General features: G+C 38.0%; 1 protein-coding gene across 3 annotated transcripts in view; it reads left to right on the top strand.

The window, feature by feature from the left end:
* The window catches only part of ANKHD1 (ankyrin repeat and KH domain containing 1), a 145,940-nt gene that overhangs the window by 70,653 nt on the left and 51,443 nt on the right, over positions 1–23,844 (top strand). The window contains exons 11-14 of one of the 3 annotated variants that reach the window (XM_066272699.1): positions 8,386–8,442; positions 19,930–20,017; positions 22,481–22,608; positions 23,122–23,265. In XM_066272699.1, the coding sequence (XP_066128796.1) occupies positions 8,386–8,442; positions 19,930–20,017; positions 22,481–22,608; positions 23,122–23,265 (417 nt within the window). Of the gene's footprint in view, positions 1–8,385; positions 8,670–19,929; positions 20,018–22,480; positions 22,609–23,121; positions 23,266–23,844 lie in introns of those variants that run through there. The other 2 variants (XM_066272700.1, XM_066272701.1) reach the window with 2 other exon arrangements.

The raw sequence follows: 23,844 nt of genomic DNA on the forward strand, positions 1-23,844 counted from the left end.
CTATCCCTCTATCTGACTCTCTCTGTGTCCCTGTAAAAAACAAACAAAACTATGAACAAATCCCTGTGCACACTGCACATATCTTATTTTAAAGTAAAAAAAACAAAATGGGAACAAATACAGTATTTAAAATAAAGAACAAGTAAATTTAAATCAACAAACTGACCAGTATTTCTATGGAAACTATGGGCCTGCTTTTAGCTAATGAGATGGTCAATGTGCTCCTCTCATTGACCACCAATGAAAGAGGTGCCCTTTCCAGAAGTGTGGCGGGGGCCAGATAAATGGCCTCGGGGCCACATGCGGCCTGGTGGCCGTAGTTTGGGGACCCCTGGGATAGAGCATCAGACTGGGATGCGGGATGTGGAGGACCCAGGTTCGAGACCCCGAGGTCGCCAGCTTGAGCGCGGGCTTATCTGGTTTGAGCAAAGCTCACCAGCTTGGACCCAAGGTCGCTGGCTCGAGCAAGGGGTTACTTGGTCTGCTGAAGGCCCACGGTCAAGGCACATATGAGAAAGTAATCAATGAACAACTAAGGTGTTGCAATGAAATACTGATGATTGATGCTTCTCGTTTCTCTCCGTACCTGTCTGTCCCTATCTATTCCTCTCTCCCTATTAAAAAAAAAAAAATGTCCTTTTTGAAAATCAAAAATTTAAAGTTGTCCATTAATTCCAGAGTTTTTAAAATGTTCCTCGTTTAGCATTCAGAATCATTTTAACGAGTCTATCAGCACTGAGCTTACTCTACAATCAGAGAGCCCTGAACAAATCACCTAATTTTTTTTTTTTTCATTTTTCTGAAGCTGGAAACGGGGAGAGACAGTCAGACAGACTCCCGCATGCGCCCGACCGGGATCCACCCGGCACGCCCACCAGGGGGCGATGCTCTGCCCATCCTGGGCGTCGCCATATTGCGACCAGAGCCACTCTAGCGCCTGAGGCAGAGGCCACAGAGCCATCCCCAGCGCCCGGGCCATCTCTGCTCCAATGGAGCCTTGGCTGCGGTAGGGGAAGAGAGAGACAGAGAGGAAAGCGTGGTGGAGGGGTGGAGAAGCAAATGGGCGCTTCTCCTGTGTTCCCTGGCTGGGAATCGAACCTGGGTCCTCCGCACGCTAGGCCGACGCTCTACTGCTGAGCCAACCGGCCAGGGCTAAATCACCTAATTTTTATCTTTTGCTATATGCATCTCTTGTTACCCCTCTAATGGGAATCATTGTGTATTGAAATATTATTCCTTGTTCTTGTTTTTTTTTTTTTTTTCCTTTGAATAACATCTTTGTTTATTGGGTCCAGCTCTGTATTGTTTTTTGGTTTTTAGTATTTGCTATGATTACATGTATTATACGAAGTAAACTCATTGTAAGGAAGTTTGTATTAAAACATGTTAGCGCCTGACCAGGCGGTGGCGCAGTGAATAGAGCGTCGGACTGGGATGCAGAGGACCGAGGTTCAAGACCCCAAGGTCGCCAGCTTGAGAGCGGGCTCATCTGGTTAGAGCAAAAGAAAAAAAGCTCACCAGCTTGAACCCAAGGTCGCTGGCTCCAGCAAGGGGTTACTCTGTCTGCTGAAGGCCCGCAGTCTAGGCACATATGAGAAAGCAATCAATGAACAACTAAGGTGTCGCAATGTGCAACGAAAAACTAATGATTGATGCTTCTCATCTCTCTCCGTTCCTGTCTGTCTGTCCCTGTCTATCCCTCTCTCTGACTCACTATCTGTCTCTGTAAAAAAATAAACAGCAACAAAAAAATATTAAAAAAAAAAAAAAAAAAAAACATGTTAGCATTCTCTGGTATTTAAAATTTAAAATAAATAGTTAGGGCCTGACCTGTGGATGGGGCGTCAACCTGCAGCGCTGAGGTTGCCCGGTCGGGGCACATGTGGGAGTTGATGTTTCCTGCTCCTATCCCTCTTTTCTCTCTCTCTCTCTCTCTCTCTCCTGTCTAAAAAGGAATAAATAAAATAAATCTCTTAAAAAGAAATAGGAAAAAACAGATTGTCTTTGAAAACTGCTCAATCATATTTCTCTGAAATGGAGTTTTCATATTATCAGCGTCCTTACAAATTTGTTACTGAACTGTTTTACGAGAAACAACCAGTGAACACCATTTACAAATTGGCCCTGGCTGAAGAGCTCAGTGGATTAGAACATCATCCCAAAGTTCAGAGGTTGCAGGTTCGATTTCCGGTCAGAGCACATACAGGAAGAGATTGATGTTCCTGTCTTCTCTCTCTGCATTCCTTTCTCGCTAAAATCAATAAATAAAAATTTTAAATATGTATATATAGGAAAAGTTTTCTCAACATAGGTTTTTGTTTTAAGTAGACTATTCCTCTTCCCTTGTGAACTACTAAAGTTAGTCAAGAATAGTCTCAAATTAATTTTTTTGGAAAGTAAAGTTTATTTCAAGTAGCAGAATAAACGTGTTATATCATCTTCCTTTCATGTTTTATGTCTTAAAACTTTTCAAAATTTCCTTTGTTTAGGATTGCTTTTTCAGCTTTTAAGTATACATAATAACTGAAAAAAACAAGGAAGTTAGAATATCATTTTACTTTAAAATGTTTGTCACCTTAAAGATAGTAGAGGGAGAGGTACCCAAGGACATAAGAACACAGTTTGTTTCTCTGTACTCATAAAGAATCTGCTATAGATGAAATAGATCAGAGAAAATAAATGGGACCCACTTAAGGTCGTATGGTAGGCATACTATGTTGCTAATTTTAGAATCTTTACTATATTGAATAATAGTTGGTCCTATATGAATTTATTTTCCTTATTGTGGCTAAATTTTTGTTTATTAACAAAATCTTAAAATTACTTGAAAAATATATTTTAAAAATTTTAAGTAGGTAATACCTTTACCAGGTTCAAATTCACAGAGTATAAAAATGTTCCATGGGCTCTGGCCAGGTAGCTTAGTTGGTAGGAGTGTCATTCCAATGTGCCAAGGTTGTAGTTTGTTCTCCGGTCAGGAGACATGTAGGAGCCAACCAGTAAACGCATGGATGGGTGGAACAAGAGGTCAATATGTCCCCTGATTTAAAATAAATCAATAAAGTATTTTAACATGACCACGTGGTGGTGCAGTGGATAGAGCCTTGGACTGGGATGGAGAGGACCCAGGTTCAAAACCTCAAGGTCGCTGGCTTGGGCATGGGCTCATCTGGCTTTAGCACAGGGTCCTGGCTTGGCTGTAGCGCCCCTGCCCCATCAAGGCACATATGAGAAAGCAATCAATGAACAACTAAGGTGTCACAATGAAGAATTGATGCTTCTCATCTCTCTCTCCTTCCTGTCTGTCCCTTTCTGTCCTTCTCTGTGTGTGTGTGTCTCAAAAAAGTATTTTTAAGAATGTTCATGGGCCCTCAGTTTCCATCTTTGTTGGCAATTAGTTCATTTCTTGGATCCTTCCAAGAAATTTTATGATCCTTCCAAGAGACATTTTATGTATGTATGATGAAAAGTGACAGATACTGAAAGAAACATACTTACCAATGTTTAATTTTTCATATAAATTCTTATTGAAATAGAATTTTGATTTTTATTATCTTGATTTTCTCTGTAGTGTTGAACATAGCTTTTAAGGGTTTATTATTTTTAAAAATTTTTTTTTTTATTCTTTTTTTTTTTTTTTTTTTTGCATTTTTCTGAAGCTGGAAACAGGGAGAGACAGTCAGACAGACTCCCGCATGCGCCCGACCGGGATCCACCCGGCACGCCCACCAGGGGGCGACGCTCTGCCCACCAGGGGGCGACGCTCTGCCCATCCTGGGCGTCGCCATGTTGCGACCCTCCTGGGCGTCGCCATGTTGCGACCAGAGCCACTCTAGCGCCTGGGGCAGAGGCCACAGAGCCATCCCCAGCGCCCGGGCCATCTTTGCTCCAATGGAGCCTTGGCTGCGGGAGGGGAAGAGAGAGACAGAGAGGAAGGTGCGGCGGAGGGGTGGAGAAGCAAATGGGCGCTTCTCCTATGTGCCCTGGCCGGGAATCGAACCCGGGTCCTCCGCACGCTAGGCCGACGCTCTACCGCTGAGCCAACCGGCCAGGGCTATTTTTAAAATTTTAATAAAAATTGAAACACTTTTGCACTGATGAAAAAATAGAGCCCTTTGACTATGTCACAGTGTCTATCACTGATTTTCTTCTCTAACTATAAAGTAAGCTCTCTGACTCTTTTTGCTTTCCTTGAACTGTATTCTACCAGCAAATAAACTTTTTGGGGATATTTTCTTAGAATAATGGAGCTAATGGAAATATTAGCACCATTTGGTTCTTGTTCTGGAATTTATGTTTTTTAAATGAGATTTGATATGGACTTTCCTTAAAGAAAGAAAAAAATTGAAGGATTAGTTTTTTTACCTATATTGAATCTTATGAAATAGAAATGTAGACCAGGTCCTCTTTTATAAGATTGTTTTCTTAATTTAAACAATATGTTGTGTGTCCTTCTGGACATTTCTATATACCCAAATATATGTATATTCTATGTATGTGGGCTACATGTCTTTTATATGAGTGGATTTGTTACTACATATACTGCAACTTTTTCATTATTAATGTTTTTCTATGTCAGTTCCTAAGGAGTTCTCATTCCATTTCAGTTATTTCTTAACTGGTTATTTATTTATAAATATGTTTAAATATTACAAATGGTGCTACATTAAATATTGCTAAACACATTATATCTTTTCTACTTTTGTAAAAGGATAAATTCCTAGAAGTAAAATTTTGGTTATCAAAGAGTTCACATGTAAAAATTTGATGGCTGCTGCCAAATTAGTCAAAAATGCTGAACCAGTTTATATACAGTACTTTTAACAATTGTGACTTCCTGATTCCCCACATTCTCATTAACATAAGTTGATTTATTTCCTTCCTTCCTTCCTCCCCCCCTCCCTTTCCCCTCCCTCCCTCCCTCCTTTCTTTCCTTCCTTTCTTTCTTTCTTAATGGTTTAATATTCTAATCTATCATTATAGTCCTCATGTTTGTTTGTTTGTTTTTTATATTTTTCTGAAGTTGGAAACGGGGAGGCAGTCAGACAGACTCCCGCATGCGCCCGACTGGGATCCACCCGGCATGCCCACCATGGGGCGATGCTCTGCCCATCTGGGGCGTTGCTCTGTTGCAACCAGAGCCATTCTAGTGCCTGAGGCAGAGGCCATGGGCCATCCTCAGTGCCCAGGCCAACTTTGCTCCAGTGGAGCCTTGGCCTCAGGAGGGGAAGAGAGAGACAGAGAGGAAGGAGAGGGGGAGGGGTGGAGAAGCAGATGGGTGCTTCTCCTGTGTGCCCTGGCCAGGAATCGAACCCGGGACTCCTACATGCCAGGCTGATGCTCTACCACTGAGCCAACCGGCCAGGGCTTCATGTTTGTTTTAACTAAAAAATCTATGTTCCAAGTAGCCCTATGAGCTGCTCATTAATTGCTCCCAAAGCTTTGATGAACTATATAAAACATAGGTATAAAGTTAACTTTCTGGAAGAATATTCAGACATTTACAAATGTAAATTTTGAAATATTTTGTTAATTTCTTTAAAGAACAAATTATTTTTTTATTTTAAGATTTTATTTATTGATTTTAGGGAGGAGGGGGGAGGCGGAAGAGCATCAACTCATAGTAGTTGCTTCTCATATGTGCCTTGACCAGGACAGGCCGGGGTTTTGAATCGGCAACCTCAGCATTCCAGGTTAATGCTTTATCCACTGTGCCCCCACGGGTCAGGCAAGAACAAATTTATTTTTAAAAAATATTTAGACAATATCTATAGACTTTGTTCTGAAAAAAGAGATTAAATGTGACAGAGATAGAGAGAGGGACAGATAGGGCCAGACAGACAGGAAGGGAGAGAGATGAGAAGCATCAATTCTTCATTGTGACACCTTAGTTGTTCATTGATTGCTTTGTCATATGTGCCTTGACTGAGGGGCTACAGCAGACCCAGTGACCCCTTGCTTAAACCAGATGAGTCCACGGTCAAGCTGGCGACCTTGGGGTTTAGAACCTGGGTCCTCAGCATCCCAGTCTGACTCTATCCACTGCACCACCACCTGGCTAAATGTATCTTTCACTGTAAGATTTTCAGTAGTTATTTTTACATTACAGTGGTTTTATAACATTTATACTGTTTTATGATCCTATTTCTCAAAGTTGTTTAACTTTGTATATTTAGGTGGATTCAGTGTTTACTAGCCTTTTATATTAGTGTCTTAAATCCTGGGAGCCTTAACTTGACTCACTGTTTGGCTGGCTGACAGCGGTATTTTGATTTGAATTCACTGCCAATCTCTGAAAAAAATAAAAAAGGAGTTCACAGATAACAAGGGGTGTTGCTCTGTTGCATCTGGAGTCATTCTAGCGCCTAAGGTGGAGACTATGAAGCCATCCTTAGCACCTGGGCCAACTTCGCTCCAATGGAACCTTGGCTGCAGGAGGGGAAGAGAGAGGAAGGAGAGGGGAAAGGGTAGAGAAGCAGATGGGCACTTCTCTTGTGTGTCTTGGTCGGGAATCGAACTCAGGACTTCCATGTGCCTGTCAATGCTCTACCACTGAGCCAGCTGGCCAGGGCCGATACTTGGTTGTTTTTTTTTTGAGACTTGTTTATTGTATTTATAAACTTATAAATAAATTTTGCCACATATAAAACTGAATCACTTGTTTTTCCCTTCAAAATTCTATGCCCTATAGCCTGACAGGTGTTGGCGTAGTGGATAGAGCATCGACCTGGGATGCTGAGGACCCAGGTTCAAAACCCTAAGGTCACTGGCTTGAGCCTATGGTCACCACTGGCTTGAGCAAGGGGTACTGGCTTGGCTGGAGCCCCCCAGTCAAGGCATGTATGAGAAGCAATCAATGAACAACTAAAGTGTCACAACTGCGATTTGATGCTTCTTATCTCTCTCCGTTCCTGTCTGCCCCTCTCTCAAAAAAAAAAATAAATTCTAAGCCCTCTATTCTACTATCTTGTGGTACTGAATATTGCCCAAGCCTGCTAGAATATTCCCCATTACATATAAGTAATTATCTTTTTCGTCCTGGATTATCATAAGGTTCTTTCATTATACTTCAACCTTTGATTTCACCAGATGTGTCTTGGCGTTTATTAGTCTGTATTAATTTTTCCTGGAAAACAATGAATACTTTTTAATTCAATGCTGCTGTTCTTCCTCCTTCTGTTTTCTTTTATTACATCCTCAAATACTTCTTTTACTATTCTGTTTTTATCTGGGATATTATTCATATTTTAGACCTTTCTTATTTGTATTATCTTAATTCTTTTCATTTGTCTTCTTTTCCTCTGCATTGTTTTTCTCTTAAGCTCATCTTTCAGGTCATTATTTTTTCTGTATTCTTGTTGCTTCTAGTATGGTTTTATTATTACTTAGTTTTGTCTGCTCTTCCAAATCTCCTCTTTCTGTTATATCACTTTGTTTAGCTATTTAAAGAGTTCTCTTTAATTTATTTGAAAGAGCAGGGCAATATTTGACTTAAATTTTGTTTCCATTTTTGTAGGAACTCTTAATAAGTTCCAAGTTGGATACTTTGATTATTTTTCATATTTGAAGGATCTTGTCATTTGTTGAAAATCATATAGGAGCGGGACAGGGAGAGGAAGTGAGTCTTAACAGTTAGCTTTTTCAAACATGTAGTTGTTTCACAATACTTTTTCACCAAATCTGTACCATAGGTGCATGCATCCCTTTAAAGTAAGCACATCTGCCAGGTAGGAGGTAGAAGTGACTTAGAGTGAAGTCTTCTCTAGGCTACATTTTTCTTTATTTGGAGACTTTGTTGACTCTGGTCAGTTAGCAAAGCTTATTAGTTTCCTAGATAATATCCCTGTCTCACTTCAAGTTCTTTCCCTTTGTCAGGAGTCTAAATCTAGAGAAAACACAGATATTCTATCTCTCAAGTTCTTTGTAGGAACCTGTTTTAGTTGAAAAGTGTGAGCACTGAGTATTTATAATGGGGAACTATATAACTATGTAATTGTCTTACAGTATTTTTCTTTTTATCCCAACTTGTGATATCCCCACACTTTTATTTTCTTTGGTTAGATGTTAAAATTTATTATTTTTTATTTTGTGGCTTTAGTTGTGTTTGGAGACAAAGGCATGAATTCAAATAATTCAACAGAATTATATCTGCATATGCTAAGCTTCATATTGAAGTTATATTGGCAGAGAACCATATTATCACACCCTACAAAAAAATCATGCTATGCTCCTGAGATTATGGTCTCTACAGATAAGAATCTTTTTAGCTTAAGATCCTGAATTTAAGAGCCCAACATCTAAAGTACCAGTCACAAGGTCTTCATGGCCAAATGTGATTTTTATTTTTGGAATAAGATCCGTGAGTTCTTCTTTTTCCTTTCACAGGACAAGCAGGAGGACATGAAGACTATTTTGGAGGGCATAGATCCGGCCAAGCATCAGGTGAGGGTGGCCTTTGATGCTTGTAAGCTACTACATAAACAATAGATGTTGTAGGTAACCAGAACTCTGGATATCTGAATTCCAGCCAAGAAGTTCCAGCACCCTGGTGGGTGGCAAAGGAAATCCTCATCAACTGAAAAAGATTATAAAGTTTAAATAAAAAGAAAATTACATTACTGTTAATTTGCTTCCTTAGTATTCTTTTTATGTGGTATTCCTTTAAAAATCTCATAGGTGAATATAAATTTTCTTACTCAGATCTTTTGTATCCTCTCTTATTGGGAGAGTTGATACCCCAGAGAAAAAGTCTCAATTATAATGTCCTTTGCATTCAACTTTGTTCATCAAAAATCTGAAATTTAGATTTAGGTGATTTAGTGGATTATTTTTATATAACCCCGAGATAAACAAAAAGATTAATTACATTATTTATTATATTATTCATGCCTGCATTTATGTATGTTAAAATTTTCTTCTTAAAATTGTCTCCTGTTACCTCATTTTGTAATTGGTTTTTAAGAAAGTGAATACTTGTTCATAGGCAAACATTTCTTTTTTGTGTATGGAACTTGTGCCTGATGGTTTTTTTAATAGTCAAGCAAAGTTAATATTCATTGTAACCCAGAGAGATTTGTTTAGATTCAGGAGCAGTGCTTAATTTATAAATTATGAATAATTGTGATTGGATCACGATTAACTTAGGCCATCTAAAATAAATTTTTTAGTATCAAGCCATTCTTAATTATAACGCTTATTAAATTTCTTCATTAATGACTTGTTGAATAAGTTGTTATATTGTGATTTGAATAAATTAAATCCATTTATTTCACAAAATATGTGAAAATGTGAACTTTACTCAGTTTCTGTTATATCGCAGTCTCTTATCTAGAATATAAAGTTTAGTGTATTTTCATATAAGGGATTTCTTTTTCCCTAGATTAGTTAAATGTGATTATAAATCTCTTTCTCTAGTTGTAAGTCTCAAAACTTTTGAAGAGGTTCAGATTCAGCAGATTTGAAATAGGAGTCTGCATTTTAACTAATATTCCAGGAGATTCTGATGACAAGTCCTCCATAGTCCACACTTTGAGACTTTGCTAGAGTCTGTACAGATTATTTTGTGTCATTGTAGAGTTCTGTTCTTTTTCATCTTTGCTTTATAATTAATTAATAATTCTTCCTTCATCCAAACTGAGTAAGTTTAATTTTTCTTTGTTACTTGTGACTTTTAGAAACTAAGCTAATAAAAATCCATAGATCAGTGCCTCTTAATCTCTTTTCCATCTCAGTTCTCCCGAGGGATATGAATCTCATCAGTTAACAGTAGATCACTAAGGTAATGGAGATCAAAAGTGGTGGGCTGGAAGAACATGTCCTGCAGGGGAGATTATCAGAGTACTCTAGTAGATACGTAGTATAAAACAGTCTACCTCCCCTCCCATGGGATTCTAGTCCTTCCCCCAGACAATGTTCTCCAGCTCCAAGAAAACACTACCTCTGTGATATAGTTAAAATCCTTATGTATGTATATAGTATATGCCTAGGGTGCCCATGACTATGATTTTAAAGGAAATCAACTGATTTTGAAGAAAATAAACAATGTAAAAATGAATTTTGTAATCTGAAGTCAAATAGAAAAAAACTGCACCTTTTTTCTCATAGCGCTTATTTATCAGAAATACAACTTTGTAGTGTATTTTACAGGGATAAGCTTTTAGGGGATTTATGAGCTCTAATTATCTACTTACCAGTATATTTCAATTGTTAACGATAAGCTTACTTTATTAAGTGGTCACTTTAAATATGACCTCTGACTTTTTTTTGTATTTGTATTTTAATGAAGTGAGAAGCAGGGAGGCAGAGACAGACTCAGGCATGCGCCCTGCCGGGATCCATCCGGCAAGGCAAGCCCACTACGGGGCGATGCTTTGCCCATCTAGGGGTGTTCTTCTGTTGCAACTGGAACCATTCTAGTGCCTGAGGCAGAGGCCATGGAGCCATCCTCAGCGCCCAGGCCAACTTTGCTCCAGTGGAGCCTTGGCTGCGGGAGGGGAAGAGAGACATAGAAAAGGAGAGGGGGAAGGGTAGAGAAGCAGATGGGCATTTCTCCTGTGTGCCCTGGCCGGGAATCGAATCCAGGACTTCCACATGCTGGGCCAATGCTCTACTACTGAGCTAACCAGCCAGAGTTGACCTCCAACTTTTTAAATGCTAACTTTTTATTAAAGTATCATATATACATATTGTTTAGTTTTGTTACTGGAATACTTACCAATTTTTTTCTTGACCTAAAACTGTGAAATACACAAAATTCCTAATGTATTTTTTTAAAGGCCAAGTTCTTTTTTTCTAGGTTATTGTATGTTGAGTGAGTTCTTTTCAGCTATCTCGATTGTTTAAACACAGTACAAATGATTTTCAGTTGTGAAGGTAATGCCTATTTACTTTTTTGAAACCTCTCTGCTCTCTCATTTTAAACACATAGACATAAATAAAATATGGAAGAAAAACAAACTAAACTAAAAAATATGTAGCTGTACCCAGGAACAAGATTAAAGAACACTGTGGACTAGAAATGGGTCATGGATCCACAGTTGAAGCTATATGCCCAAGAAGAATTAAGGCTTAAAATCATGGGCAGTGAGACTGGGGTTTCAACCTCTTTGGGTAAAGAAGTGAGACTGAATACGTCTCACGTGGAGCAGGCCAAATAGATCTAGTCTACTTGAATGAAGCAAGGAACTGAGACCAGGTGTTATCCTATCTGTGAACCAAGATAAAAAAAATAAAGCTCCAAGCAGCTTCCCATAGTTGCAATTGGAATTTAGCTTAATTGTTCTTGGTAGAGAGGAGAAGCAAAGACCACAGTAACTAAAACTTCGAGAGCACATTTTTTGATTTAGTGAGCAGAACTGAAATAATTCCACAAGTACCAGAAACAATATTGGTAAAAGATCTTCTGACTTGAAGGCCAGACTGAAGCAACTGTCAAATCGTCTGATAAGGGATAAGTTCGATGGAAATAAAAGAAAAAAACAACTCTCATGCACATGAGCTTATTCAAATAAAAAGTTTTATAAAGCTCAAATGCAAATTGTCAAGAGAGGTAGTCCAAATATAAGGACACAAACAAAAAGCAAAACAGGAGACTTCATACCCAAGGAAATTGAAATAAAAGACTTTAACCTTGAATATTTTAAGCATGCTTCTTTTAAACTGTGTCCAATAGCTGTAAAACAATGTGAGACAATAAAACAAAAAATGATAATTATGAATTTAACAAAGGTGGATATGAAATAAATTTAAATTGGGGGGGAGAAATTGTGAAAGTAAGAACTCTGTGTAGGATAAACAGTATATTGAATAGTTGAATAAAGAATTAATGAATTGGGTGAAAAGACAAGAAATAACACAATACAGCACAGATATGAAGAGAAATTGGGAGAAAAAACAGATTGAGAAGCTCCATCATATATCTATTTGAAGTTCCTGAAGGAGAGGTTAGAAATAGAAAGCAGAGGCAATGTTTGAAGAAATAATGATGTAGAGTTTTCTAGAACTTAATCCAGATATGAATCCTTGTTTGAAAAATTAATAACTAAGCAGAACAAATGAAACAGAATTTTAAGGATAAAGAAAAATGTCTTAAAGCTACTGGAAGAAAAAAGGCATTACTTACAAAGGAACAATAATCAAAATTTTGACAGCAGATTCTCATCAACAGTAATATTCACACCCTGCCACCCACCCTGTCAGAAAGAGTGCAGGGCCTGCGAGAGCCAGAACTGCCCTGCCCTGCTGAGGTTTCCCAAGTTATCTGCGTACATCGTCTCTGTCCTTGCAGGGTGGGTATCCATGGAGCACAATAGACTGTGGCTCAGACTCTTGTACAGTCTCCCCTTTCCTTCAGTGTGATCCCCAAAGTGAACTCTGGTGGACTGTGCCGAGCCTTAGTAAAGCAGTGATTGATGTCTAAAGTAATAATGACACAGAAGATAGTAGGGGTTAATACCCTCAAAGTATCAAGAGAAAATAACAAAATATAGAATTTTATATACAACGATTATTCCAAAGAAGGAAAAATAAGCATATTCTCAGGTCTACAAAGAATAAAAGCTTACCACGTAAGGCCCTTGCTAAAAGAACTACTAAAAGATGCATTCACCAATAAGGAGAAAAATGAACTTTGGAGGAAGGCCTGGGATGCAAGAAACTACGGTAAGCTAATAAATTGGTAAAAAATATTGTAAATACACATTTTTTAGTATAAACTCTAGATTTTATGCTTAAAACCAAAGTAGTGCTAAAATTTTAGACAGCAATAACATGAAATTCAGAAGGATATATTAGAAGGTTAAAAGCCATTTTAAAGGCTTTGTGTTGTTGAGAGAAGAATCAGACACTAAATAACTAAATATTTTAAGAAAAATATATTAGTAATCAGTGATAGAAACATTTTGTAAGGCAATATTAATATCAGACAAAATGGAGTTTTAGACCAAAAGCATTTTTAGAGATAGATAAATGCTCCTTCAACTGATAATCACTAATCAATAGATAATCTACATTTCAAATAAAATAGAAAATTATGAAATTACAAGAAAATTTTATAGGGATAACATCTTTTCACACTTCTATGAAACTATTGCGAAGAATAAAAAAATCAGGTTTGCTCTTTTTAAATAAATAGGCTATGTTATCTTTTCCAGTACATGGGACATGGGTAGGAATTGTCCATGTTTTAGGCCAGAGTATTTAAAACAGACACCTTAATCATTGGACAACATTATCTGATCTCTATTGCTTTAAAATTACAAATCAGTAATAAAACCTTTTTTTTAATCCCATTTAGGAAATGAAAAATACTTTTACATAATTCATGGGTTAAAGAGGCAATCCTAGTAAAAATTACAAAGTAGAAATTATCTTAAAAACTACACATCAGGTCCTGGCCGGTTGGCTCAGCAGTAGAGCGTCGGCCTGGTGTGCGGGGGACCCGGGTTCGATTCCCGGCCAGGGCACATAGGAGAAGCGCCTATTTGCTTCTCCACCCCCACCCCCCCCCTTCCTCTCTGTCTCTCTCTTCCCCTCCCGCAGCCAAGGCTCCATTGGAGCAAAGATGGCCCGGGCTCTGGGGATGGCTCCTTGGCCTCTGCCCCGGGCGCTGGTCGCGGCAGAGCGACGCCCCGGAGGGGCAGAGCATCGCCCCCTGGTGGGCAGAGCTTCGCCCCTGGTGGGCGTGTCAGGTGGATCCTGGTCGGGCGCATGCGGGAGTCTGTCTGACCGTCTCTCCCCGTTTCCAGCTTCAGAAAAACAACAACAACAACAACAAAAAAACTACACATCAAAACTTGAGTAAGAGGATACAACTTAAATGGTCTGTAGAAGGAAAATTTTATATGTATATAGATGTGAGTAAATCAAGCTAATTTAAAAACAAAAGCAAAGAAGGAAATAGATAAAAGCGAATGCTAACAGACAAGAAAATAATGTAAAGATAAGGATAAAAAGGAGAAAAAAATAGGTGTGAAAAGCAAAATTAAAAGCTGATTTTAAAAATCTACTGAAATAGATAAAATATGCCAGCCATTTTTTCAAAAAAGGGAAAGGCATAGGTAAATCATAGACACTTAAAAGGAGTTATTTAAAGAAAAAGGTGTGTATGGGGGGTTATAACTTTGTTATAGTAGAGAGCTTTAAAATTTCCAAAGTAATCATGAACAATCAAATTTAAATACTTAGATGAAATTAGCCTGACCTGGTGTGGCGCAATGGATAAAGCATCGACCTGTAATGCTGAGAGATCGCCAGTTCAAAACTCTGGGCTTGCCCAGTCAAGGCACATATGGGAGTTGATGCTTCTTGCTCCTTCCTCCCTTCTCTCTCTCTCTCTCTTGCTCTCTTCCCTCTCTAAAATGAATAAATAAATAAGTTATAAATACTTAGATAAAATTAATACTGATTTTTTTTCTGTAAATATACAAATGATCAAAATTGACTCAAGGAGTCCTCAGTAGAACAATAAGCCTATTGCAAATTGAATCAGTAGTTTAAAATCAGCCATCCAGTGAAGGAAAGAGGCTCAGGTGGATTTATAGGTGAGTTTTAGTAAGTGTTTAAGGAATAGATAATCCTTATGTTATGCTAGCTGTTACCAAAAACAGAGAAAAATTGTTAAACTGCACAATATCTAAGTTTATAGCCTTGAAAAATAATCTGTGTTTATGAAGGAAAATCATAATGTATATCTTGAAATTTTATTGACATGGAACAAATATTGCCTGTACTAGTAAACCCAACATTCGTAAGTAATAAATACAAATTTGATTCCTATTTTAAAAGGATATAGTGGTCATATTTTGGTACAAATGATACATGTTGTGGGATATACATTATTAATTTTAGGACATGAAATATTGTAAATACATGATAAGTTATAACATTGTTTTACCAGCCACTTTCTCAAACTTAATTATATTGTTCAAATCCAAAGGCATCATAGACACTTAAAGGGAGTTTTTTAAAGAAAAAGGTGTGTGTGGGGGGGAGGTTATGTTTTAGGCCAGAGTCTTTAAAACAGACTCCTTAATCATATGAACTACATTATCTGATCTCTATTGCTTTAAAATTACAAATCAATAATAAAATCTTTTTTGAAAAATTCCATGCATTTAGGAAATGAAAAATACTTTTACATAATTCATGGGTTATAGCCTTGGAACATAATTATGTTGCTCAAGTCCAAAGGCATGAATGTATATTAATTAATAGGAAAATAAATAGGCATTTTTTATATCATTTATTTCAGAAATTTTATTAGTTGAATTTTGAAATTTGATTTGACCTTGGGACAGTACTTTCTTATTTTTTATCAGCTATGGCAGTTGGTCAGCATACTCATTTGTCAACAGAGCCAAATATTAACAGTACAATAATTGAAATTTCTTTTGAGAGCCATTTTGTTTTCTTTTTTTTGCATTTTTCCGAAGCTGGAAACGGGGAGGCAGTCAGACAGACTCCCGCATGCACCCGACCGGGGTCCACCCGGCATGCCCCCCAGGGGGCGATGCTCTGCCCCTCTGGGGCGTGGCTCTGTTGTGTCCAGAGCCATTCTAGCGCCTGAGGCAGAGGCCACAGAGCCATCCTCAGTGCCCAGGTTATCTTTGCTCCAATGGAGCCTCGGCTGTGGGAGGGGAAGAGAGAGAGAGGAAGGAGAGGGGGAGGGGTGGAGAAGCAGATGGGCGCTTCTCCTGTGTGCCCTGGCGGGGAATCGAACCCGGGACTCCTGCACGCCAGGCCAACGCTCTACCACTGAGCCAACCGGCCAGGGCCGAGAGCCAAATTTTTTAAACTTAAACTATATAGGTAGGTACATTGTTATTAACTTAATTAGGGTACTCTTAAGTGGGCCAAAGAGCTACACTCAAGGGGCCAAAGAGCCACATGTGGCTCTCAAGCCCCGGTTTGCCGACCACTGATATGGTAATATTTTAAATATACAGAACTAACAGTTACTTTAAAAGTTTATTCTGAAGTAAAGCTTTTAAAATCTTTTGTCTTTGGGATCTAGTTGTGTTTGATAGGTGAGATAAGAAAGAAAGAAAAAAGGAAAAGTGACATTAATATTGCCCACCCATGCTTTAGTAATAATGTAAATAATGCAAATAATCAATGTGTTACTTTTAAGTTTAGCTACTACTCTTAATTTCCTGTTTTGTTTTGTTTTGTTTCTGTGAGAGAGACAGGCAGGAAAGGAGAGAGATGAGAAGCATTTTAGCTGTTCGTTGATTGCTTCTTAAAGGTGCCTTTACAGGGGGCGGGGGCGAGCTCCAGCTGAGCCAGTGACACCTTATTCAGGCCAGTGACATCTGGGCTCAAACCAGCGACCGTGGGATCATGTCGATGATCCCATGCTCAAGCTGGCAACTTCAGGGTTTCAAACCTGGGACCTCAGTGTCCCATGTTGATGCTCTGTGCCAACACTGTTCAGGCTAAATTAACTATTCTTTCTCTTATTTACTTAGTAGAAAATTACAACTTTAAAGCTTACTACTATGAGAGGGAGCATTTAAGAGGTCAGTTATGCGTAGTTTCTTCTTGATAAACAGTATTCAGGCTCTTCATTTTAGATGTTAGGTTTATAATGGTAAGCAAAAACGAGTGAGATTGCTGTTCTTGTGGAGCCTACATTTTAGTGGCGGAGACATGTTAGCCAAGTAGTTACACAAACTAATATATGATTGGAACTGTTTTTTAAATTGGGTTTTGGAGAGCACAAGGAAAAATAAACATTGATTTGTTGTTCCATTTATACATTCATTTGTTGATTCTTACATGTGCCCTGATGGGGAATCAAACCCTCAACCTTGGCGTATCGGGACGATACTCTAACCAACTGAGCTACCCAGGCAGTTCATAGAACTATAAATCAATAATAAAAAGAGTGATCTATTCAAGAAGTTTAGGAGGTCTTCCTTGAGGAAATAACATTTGATGTGAAGGATGAAAAAGAACTAACAAGTATAACGGGAGGGAGAACAACTTAGCAAGTGCCCTGAGGCAAGAGGTAAAACTGGATGAACAACTTTATAGGTCTTTCTGAGTAAGATCTTGATGGTGTATCTTCTGTTTTTGAGATAAATTGCCAGAATCTTAGATTTACCTACATTTGACTGTAAGTTTAAAATCCATTCTAAAGCCAAATTATGTGGCATTATCTATAGTTACTCATTCTTTCATACCTTGGAGTTAATAAAGGTTGTTGTCTTAATAGTATACAAGGTGGGATAAAAGTAGGTTTACAGTTCTTCACATGGAAAATACAATGCTCACAAAAATTAGGGGATATTTCAAAATGAATACGAAGTGATAACAAAAAGCATTTTTTTATTAAACAAGAACATCAGAAAAGCAGTTGAGCCTGACCTGTGGTAGCGCAGTGGATAAAGCATCGACCTGGAAATGCTGAGGTCGCTGGTTCGAAACCCTGGGCTTGCCTAGTCAAGGCACATATGGAAGTTGATGCTTCCAGCTCCTCCCCCACTTCTCTCTCTCTCTCTCTTTCTCTGTCTCTCCCTCTCCTCTCTAAAATGAATAAAAAATAAAAATTAAAAAAAGCAATTGACAAGTCAAAGAAGGATGTTTGATTATGCAAATGAGATGCAAAACCAACTTTTATTTCATTGGTGAAAATGTACTATACAAAAGGCTGAAAGTACTGGAGTATCTGCACGTTCCCTGATCCCCTAATTTTTGTGAGCAGGTAATACAAGAATAAACTTTTGCATATTCCTTGTATTCCTAATTTTGCCCCACCCTATATATAACAATTAAAAGTCAAAATATTAATTGATTTTTATAGGAGATTGAAAGATTCTATACTATCAAGATTTTTTTGATAAGGGAGAGAAAAAAAATCAATTTGTTCTACTTTATGCATTCCTTGATTCATTCTTTTTTATTTAAAAATTAAATTTAATGTGGTGACATGGTTCATAAGAACACATTTATTGATTCTCGTATGTGCCCTGACTGGAGATTGAACCCACAGTCTTGGTGTATGGGGATGATGCTCTAACCACCTGATTTACTTGGCTAGGGTCAAGATTTTTAAAAAAAATATTTTTAGCCTGACCTGTGGTGGCGCAGTGGATAAACCGTCGACCTGGAAATGCCGAGGTTGCCGGTTCGAAACCCTGGGCTTGCCTGGTCAAGGCACATATGGGAGTTGATGCTTCCAGCTCCTCCCCCCTGTCTCTCTTTCCTCTCTCTCTCTCCCCCTCTTTCTCTCCTCTCTAAAATGAATAAATAAAAATTAAAAAAAAAAATATTTTTAGAGTGCAACTCCAGTCACTGCAGGCCAGTGTAACATTTCTATTGTGTTGACAATCTACTTTCTCATTGTTAGTTTGCCTGAGCTGTAGATCAGATATAGTTGTGTAAATAGACTAAATATCCTTTTGGCAGAACAAACATTTTTTTTTAAATATTAGTATTTTTATTTTTTATTTTTATTGTATTAACATGAATTCAAGTAGAACACAATTTTTAAATTGATTGTGGTAGCTAAAGGATTCTCAGTTAATAAGAACAGAGCTGAAATAAAGTCTGACTTAATCACTGTTTTTTATCAAGTACTTAGTTACAAAAGAGAACTAGAACAACAGAAATTACTGTTTGCATACATTGAGAAAGAGTGGATAGGTGAAAGAACTTTTCATTATCAGCCCCATTTTAATACTTAGATGGATGCACAAGAGCTCACAGTTCTCCCAACATCCTGTGCTACTTATCATACAAGTATACTCCTTGTACTGGCATTTGATATTAGGATGATTGGAAGCTGTTTAATCATTCATTTCACTCGCTGGCAAACTTCTTAGAAAGAATAACAGTCTTTATGTTCTAAAATTGTTTCTTTTGCCTTTTATATTCAAATATTTAATTTCTGCTCTAAGAAATAATCTGCTCATCCCCCCTCCACCCGCTTTACTACTGAAATAACATAGTGTTTTTCTTCAGGGATTGGTTTCTGTCCTATGATAGAGTTTTTTATTCATTTTGAAGAGGAGAGAGCAGAGAAAGAGAGAGAGAAGGTAGGGAGGAGCAGGAAGCATCAACTCCCAAATGTGCCTTGACCGGGCAAGCCCAGGGTTTCAAACCAGTGACCTAAGCATTCCAGGTCAAGGCTTTATCCACTGTGCCTCCACAGGTCAGGCCTCATTGGCTTTTTTTTTTTTAATTTTATTTTTTATTATTATTATTTTTTTACAGAGACAGAGAGTGAGTCAGAGAGAGGGATAAACAGGGACAGACAGACAGGAACAGAGAGATGAGAAGCATCAATCATTAGTTTTTCATTGTGCGTTGCAACACCTTAGTAGTTCATTGATTGCTTTCTCATATGTGCCTTGACCGTGGGTCTCCAGCAGACCGAGTAACCCCTTGCTGGAGACAGCGACCTTGGGCTGAAGCTGGTGGAATTTTGCTCAAACCAGATGAGCCCGCGCTCAAGCTGGCGACCTCGGGGGTCTCGAACCTGGGTCCTCTGCATCCCAGTCCGACGCTCTAGCCACTGCGCCACCGCCTGGTCAGGCTCACTGGCTTTTGATATAAGGTCAGGATCCTCCCAATCACCTCGCAATACAAAGGCTTCTTTTTCATATTTAAGTGAATAGTTAGAAAAACATCTTTTTTAGTCTTAGGAATAGGAAAATGCAGCAATTTCTCTTTGGGCATCAAACTAAATATAAGTACTATCTTTCATTGTTATTGTTTGGTATGCAAAACTAAATTTAACTTTAAAAGGTTACAGCACCTAGTGTGAACTGAAATTAATCCTATGTTTCGAAGGAATTGAGGTAGGTTGTATAAGTAACTACATGGAGTAAGTACTAAATCTTAATTATATATCTGTGTCACTGGTACTAAGTATTTAAAATAGATGCTTAATGAAATGTTGCTGATGGATTTTTGTTTCTTTATTAGGAACATGAATCTGAAGGTGGAAGAACACCTTTGATGAAAGCTGCAAGAGCTGGTCATTTGTGCACTGTGCAGTTCCTTATCAGCAAAGGTAAAGAAAGCACAAGTGATTGCTTCCAAGAGGCTACAATTTCTGGAAGAAAAGTTCTAAACTCTTGTAATTTATGTTAAAGCTACTTTGCCTACAGCATTAGTGCTATATTCTAGTCTTATTGCTGTATTTTATTCAGTAATCATAGAGCTCATGAGGTACTTACTGGGACCTTTCTTTATTTAAGTTTTTATCAACCAAACAGCAGATGGTTACTCCCAGAAGTTGGAAAAGCCAAATGTAAATATCCAGCTATATTTAGTAGATAGTATTTATTGCTCAGGACTTAATAAGGCAGTTCTGCTGGAAATGGTGGGGGGGGGGTAGAAGGGAGAAAGTCTGTTATGTTGTTTATAGGACAGTTGAATTAATCTAGTTTACAAGGATGTTATATAAACTGATTATATTTAGGTAAAGAAGTTCAAACGATGGATGAAGAGTAGTAGTTCAATACTGTTTACTATAGAAAAATGAAAGGCTATTGAACCCATGTTAGGTTGAAGCTTATAAAATTGCCGTTTTATACATCAAAAATGGTGTATAATATCAGCAGTTTCATTTGGTTCAGCCTAACTCTATGTACTATAGTGTTAGAGGTACTCTGGCATCCGATGAAAAATCCTAGGATAGAATGGTAAAATGCAAGGAAGGTCCGTCCACTTGGGTGATGTTACATAATAAAATAAAAATTTTTTATCTCTGTTCCAATAAAAGTCTGACATTTTGAGCCATTAAGAATGCAGTGTAATATTTTATCAATTTATATATAAAGTATTTCTTCTTTAATTGGATAAAGTGAGGTTTATTTTCTTTTCTTTTTTTGAGGTTTATTTTCTTTATACTACATTTTTGCTACCAAATGAGGCTTATCTTTATATAATGTTATAACATACTCTGTAAAATTATTTACCGCAACCACACAGAAGTAATAAACAGATGGCTAACCTTTGAAGTGTTCTCATGTTCCTTTTCTTTTTTTGTGGCAGAGACAGAGAGAGTCAGAGAGAGGGATAGACAGACAGGAAGGGAGAGAGATGAGAAACATCAATTTGTTACGGCTCCTTAGTTGAACTAAAAAATCAGTCTTTTTTTCCAGGGGTTAAAAACAACTTTTCAAGAAGAGACTAAGGAAAGATTTTGTGTTTGTTTTTGCTTTAGGTCATATTGTACAAAGCTATTGAGCAACTTACTAAATATTAGCCTTTCAGATAACATATTTAGATAATCTTGTCTTCTCTTTATATCCAGATCCCTTTGACTCATAACATGCACAATATGAAGAATTATTTTTCTCTTAAATATGGGTTAAAAGCTCGACCTGTGGTGGCGCAGTGGATAAAGTGTCAACTTGGAATGCTAAGGTCACCGGTTCAAAACCCTGGGCTTACCTGGTCAAGGCACATATGGGAGTTGATGCTTCCTGCTCCTCCCCCTTCTCTTTCTCGCCTCTCTAAAATAAATAAAATTCTAAAAAGAAAAAGAATTTTAAAAATATGGGTAAAAAAACCCTGTTTTCTCTACTTTGAGACCTTACTATATTACCACATACTAGAAATAAATTAAAACTGTCTTTGAAATATTTTGAAAGTTACATACTATGGTATTATTTGATGCTTATGTTAACCTATAAATATTTATTAATCTTAGTCTTCTAGATTTTCCATTTTAAAAGTGATATTGAATGGGCCCTGGCCGGTTGGCTCAGTGGTAGAGCGTTGGCCTGGCGTGCAGAAGTCCCGGGTTCGATTCCCAGCCAGGGCACACAGGAGAAGCGCCCATCTGCTTCTCCACCCCTCCCCCCCTCCTTCCTCTCTGTCTCTCTCTTCCCCTCCCGCAGCCGAGGCTCCATTAGAGCAAAGATGGCCCGGGCGCTGGGGATGGCTCCTTGGCCTCTGCCCCAGGCGCTAGAGTGGCTCTGGTCGCGGCAGAGCGACGCCCTGGAGGGGCAGAGCATCGCCCCCTGGTGGGCATGCCGGGTGGATCCTGGTCGGGCGCATGCGGGAGTCTGTCTGACTGTCTCTCCTCGTTTCCAGCTTCAGAAAAATACAAAAAAAAAAAGTGATATTGAATGAATGAACTACAACTATGTGCAACAGTGTGGATGAATCTCACAAATATTATACTGAGCAAAAGAAGCCAGACACAAACAAAAGAATATACTGTATGAAGTTCATATAAAGTTCAAAAACTAAAACCAGTTTGAAAGTCAGTATAGTAGATACCTTTGGGGGTGGTACTGACTGAAAGGGGACACAATGTGGGACTGCTGGTATGTGGATAATGTTCTGTTTCTTTATCCTGGGTGCTGGTGACACAGTGTGTTTCATTTTGTGACAGTTTTTTAAACTATACAATAACGATTTACATGGAGTTTTTTTGTATCCGTACTATAGTTCAAAAAAATCTTTAAGATGACACTGTTAACTGGCTTTTGCTAAGATTGCTGTTTATTTCTCTTTGAAGGTGCCAATGTGAATAGGGCTACAGCCAATAATGATCATACAGTGGTCTCGCTGGCATGTGCAGGAGGTCACCTGGCAGTTGTTGAACTACTCTTGGCTCATGGGGCTGACCCTACTCATCGACTCAAGGTATTCTACTTAAAAATAAGTGAATAAGTAAATAATATAAACATCATTATTAAAATATGTTTGTTAGCTCAGTGGATAGAGCGTCTACCTGGTGTATGGACATCCTGGGTTCATTTCCTGGTCAAGGGTACACAGGAGAAGCGACCATCTGCTTCTCTCCCTCATCTTCTCCCACAGCCAGTGTGGCTCAATTGGTTTGAGTGTGGCCCCAGGTGCTGAGGATAGCTTGGTTGGTCCTAGCATGTCAGCCTCAGGCACTAAAAATATCTGAGTACTTGAGCATTGGCTCCAGATGGGGGTGCCAGGTGGATCCCAGTCTGGGTGCAGGAGGAGTCTGCCTTATTATCTCCCCTCCTATGACCTTAAAAAAAAAGTTTGTTTTATCTCTTAGTGCTTAATATTTATTACTGTTTAAATGAGTTTGATTTTATATGAGTTGCTAAGAAACTAAATGTGTATAGTAATCAAATAAGAAATTTATAGGTAATTAATTATGGTGTCAATTTTTCTCAGGATGGCTCAACAATGCTTATTGAAGCTGCAAAAGGTGGCCATACTAATGTTGTTTCTTATCTATTGGATTATCCAAACAACGTTCTGTCAGTTCCTACTACAGATGTGTCACTGCTCACTCCACCTTCTCAAGATCAGTCTCAGGTAAAGTAAAATAACTTATTTGTAAATAGAACTATTTTCACAAATTGGGAGTTTTTGTTTAAAATTTGTTTTAAGAAAAATTTGTTTCTCTTTTCTATTACATATTAAAATAAACATGATCCTAAATTTTCTTACGGTTTATTTTCTTCAAAGGTACATGGAAATTTTTAAATCTTATTTACTAAAAATAGTGTTTTTTAAAAACAATACCAAATATAAATATTCCAAGTTGTCACTACAAGAACTAGGTTTTTAAGGTTGTTTTTTAATGTATTAAGCATAATTTTGAACCGAGAAAAGCTTTTTCCTTAGTACTTCCCAAGACACTATTATTTATCCTAGAAGTAACTACTTTGTCAACCAGCAGAGTACAGTTAACCAGAATATATGCACCATTAAGGTAATTTTTAAGCCTACCTAAAAATATGGAGAGGATATAGAGAATACTAAGCATGTATAATTCAGTGAAATAGTAAATTCTTTTCAACAAATTATCCTGAAAACTGTGAAAATGCCCCAATTCAGGAAATATGTGGAATTTTTCTTTCTTTTGACCCATGTGGAATTTGAACAAGGATA

Source organism: Saccopteryx bilineata, chromosome 4, assembly GCF_036850765.1.
Source record: "Saccopteryx bilineata isolate mSacBil1 chromosome 4, mSacBil1_pri_phased_curated, whole genome shotgun sequence".
Taxonomy (NCBI): domain Eukaryota; kingdom Metazoa; phylum Chordata; class Mammalia; order Chiroptera; family Emballonuridae; genus Saccopteryx; species Saccopteryx bilineata.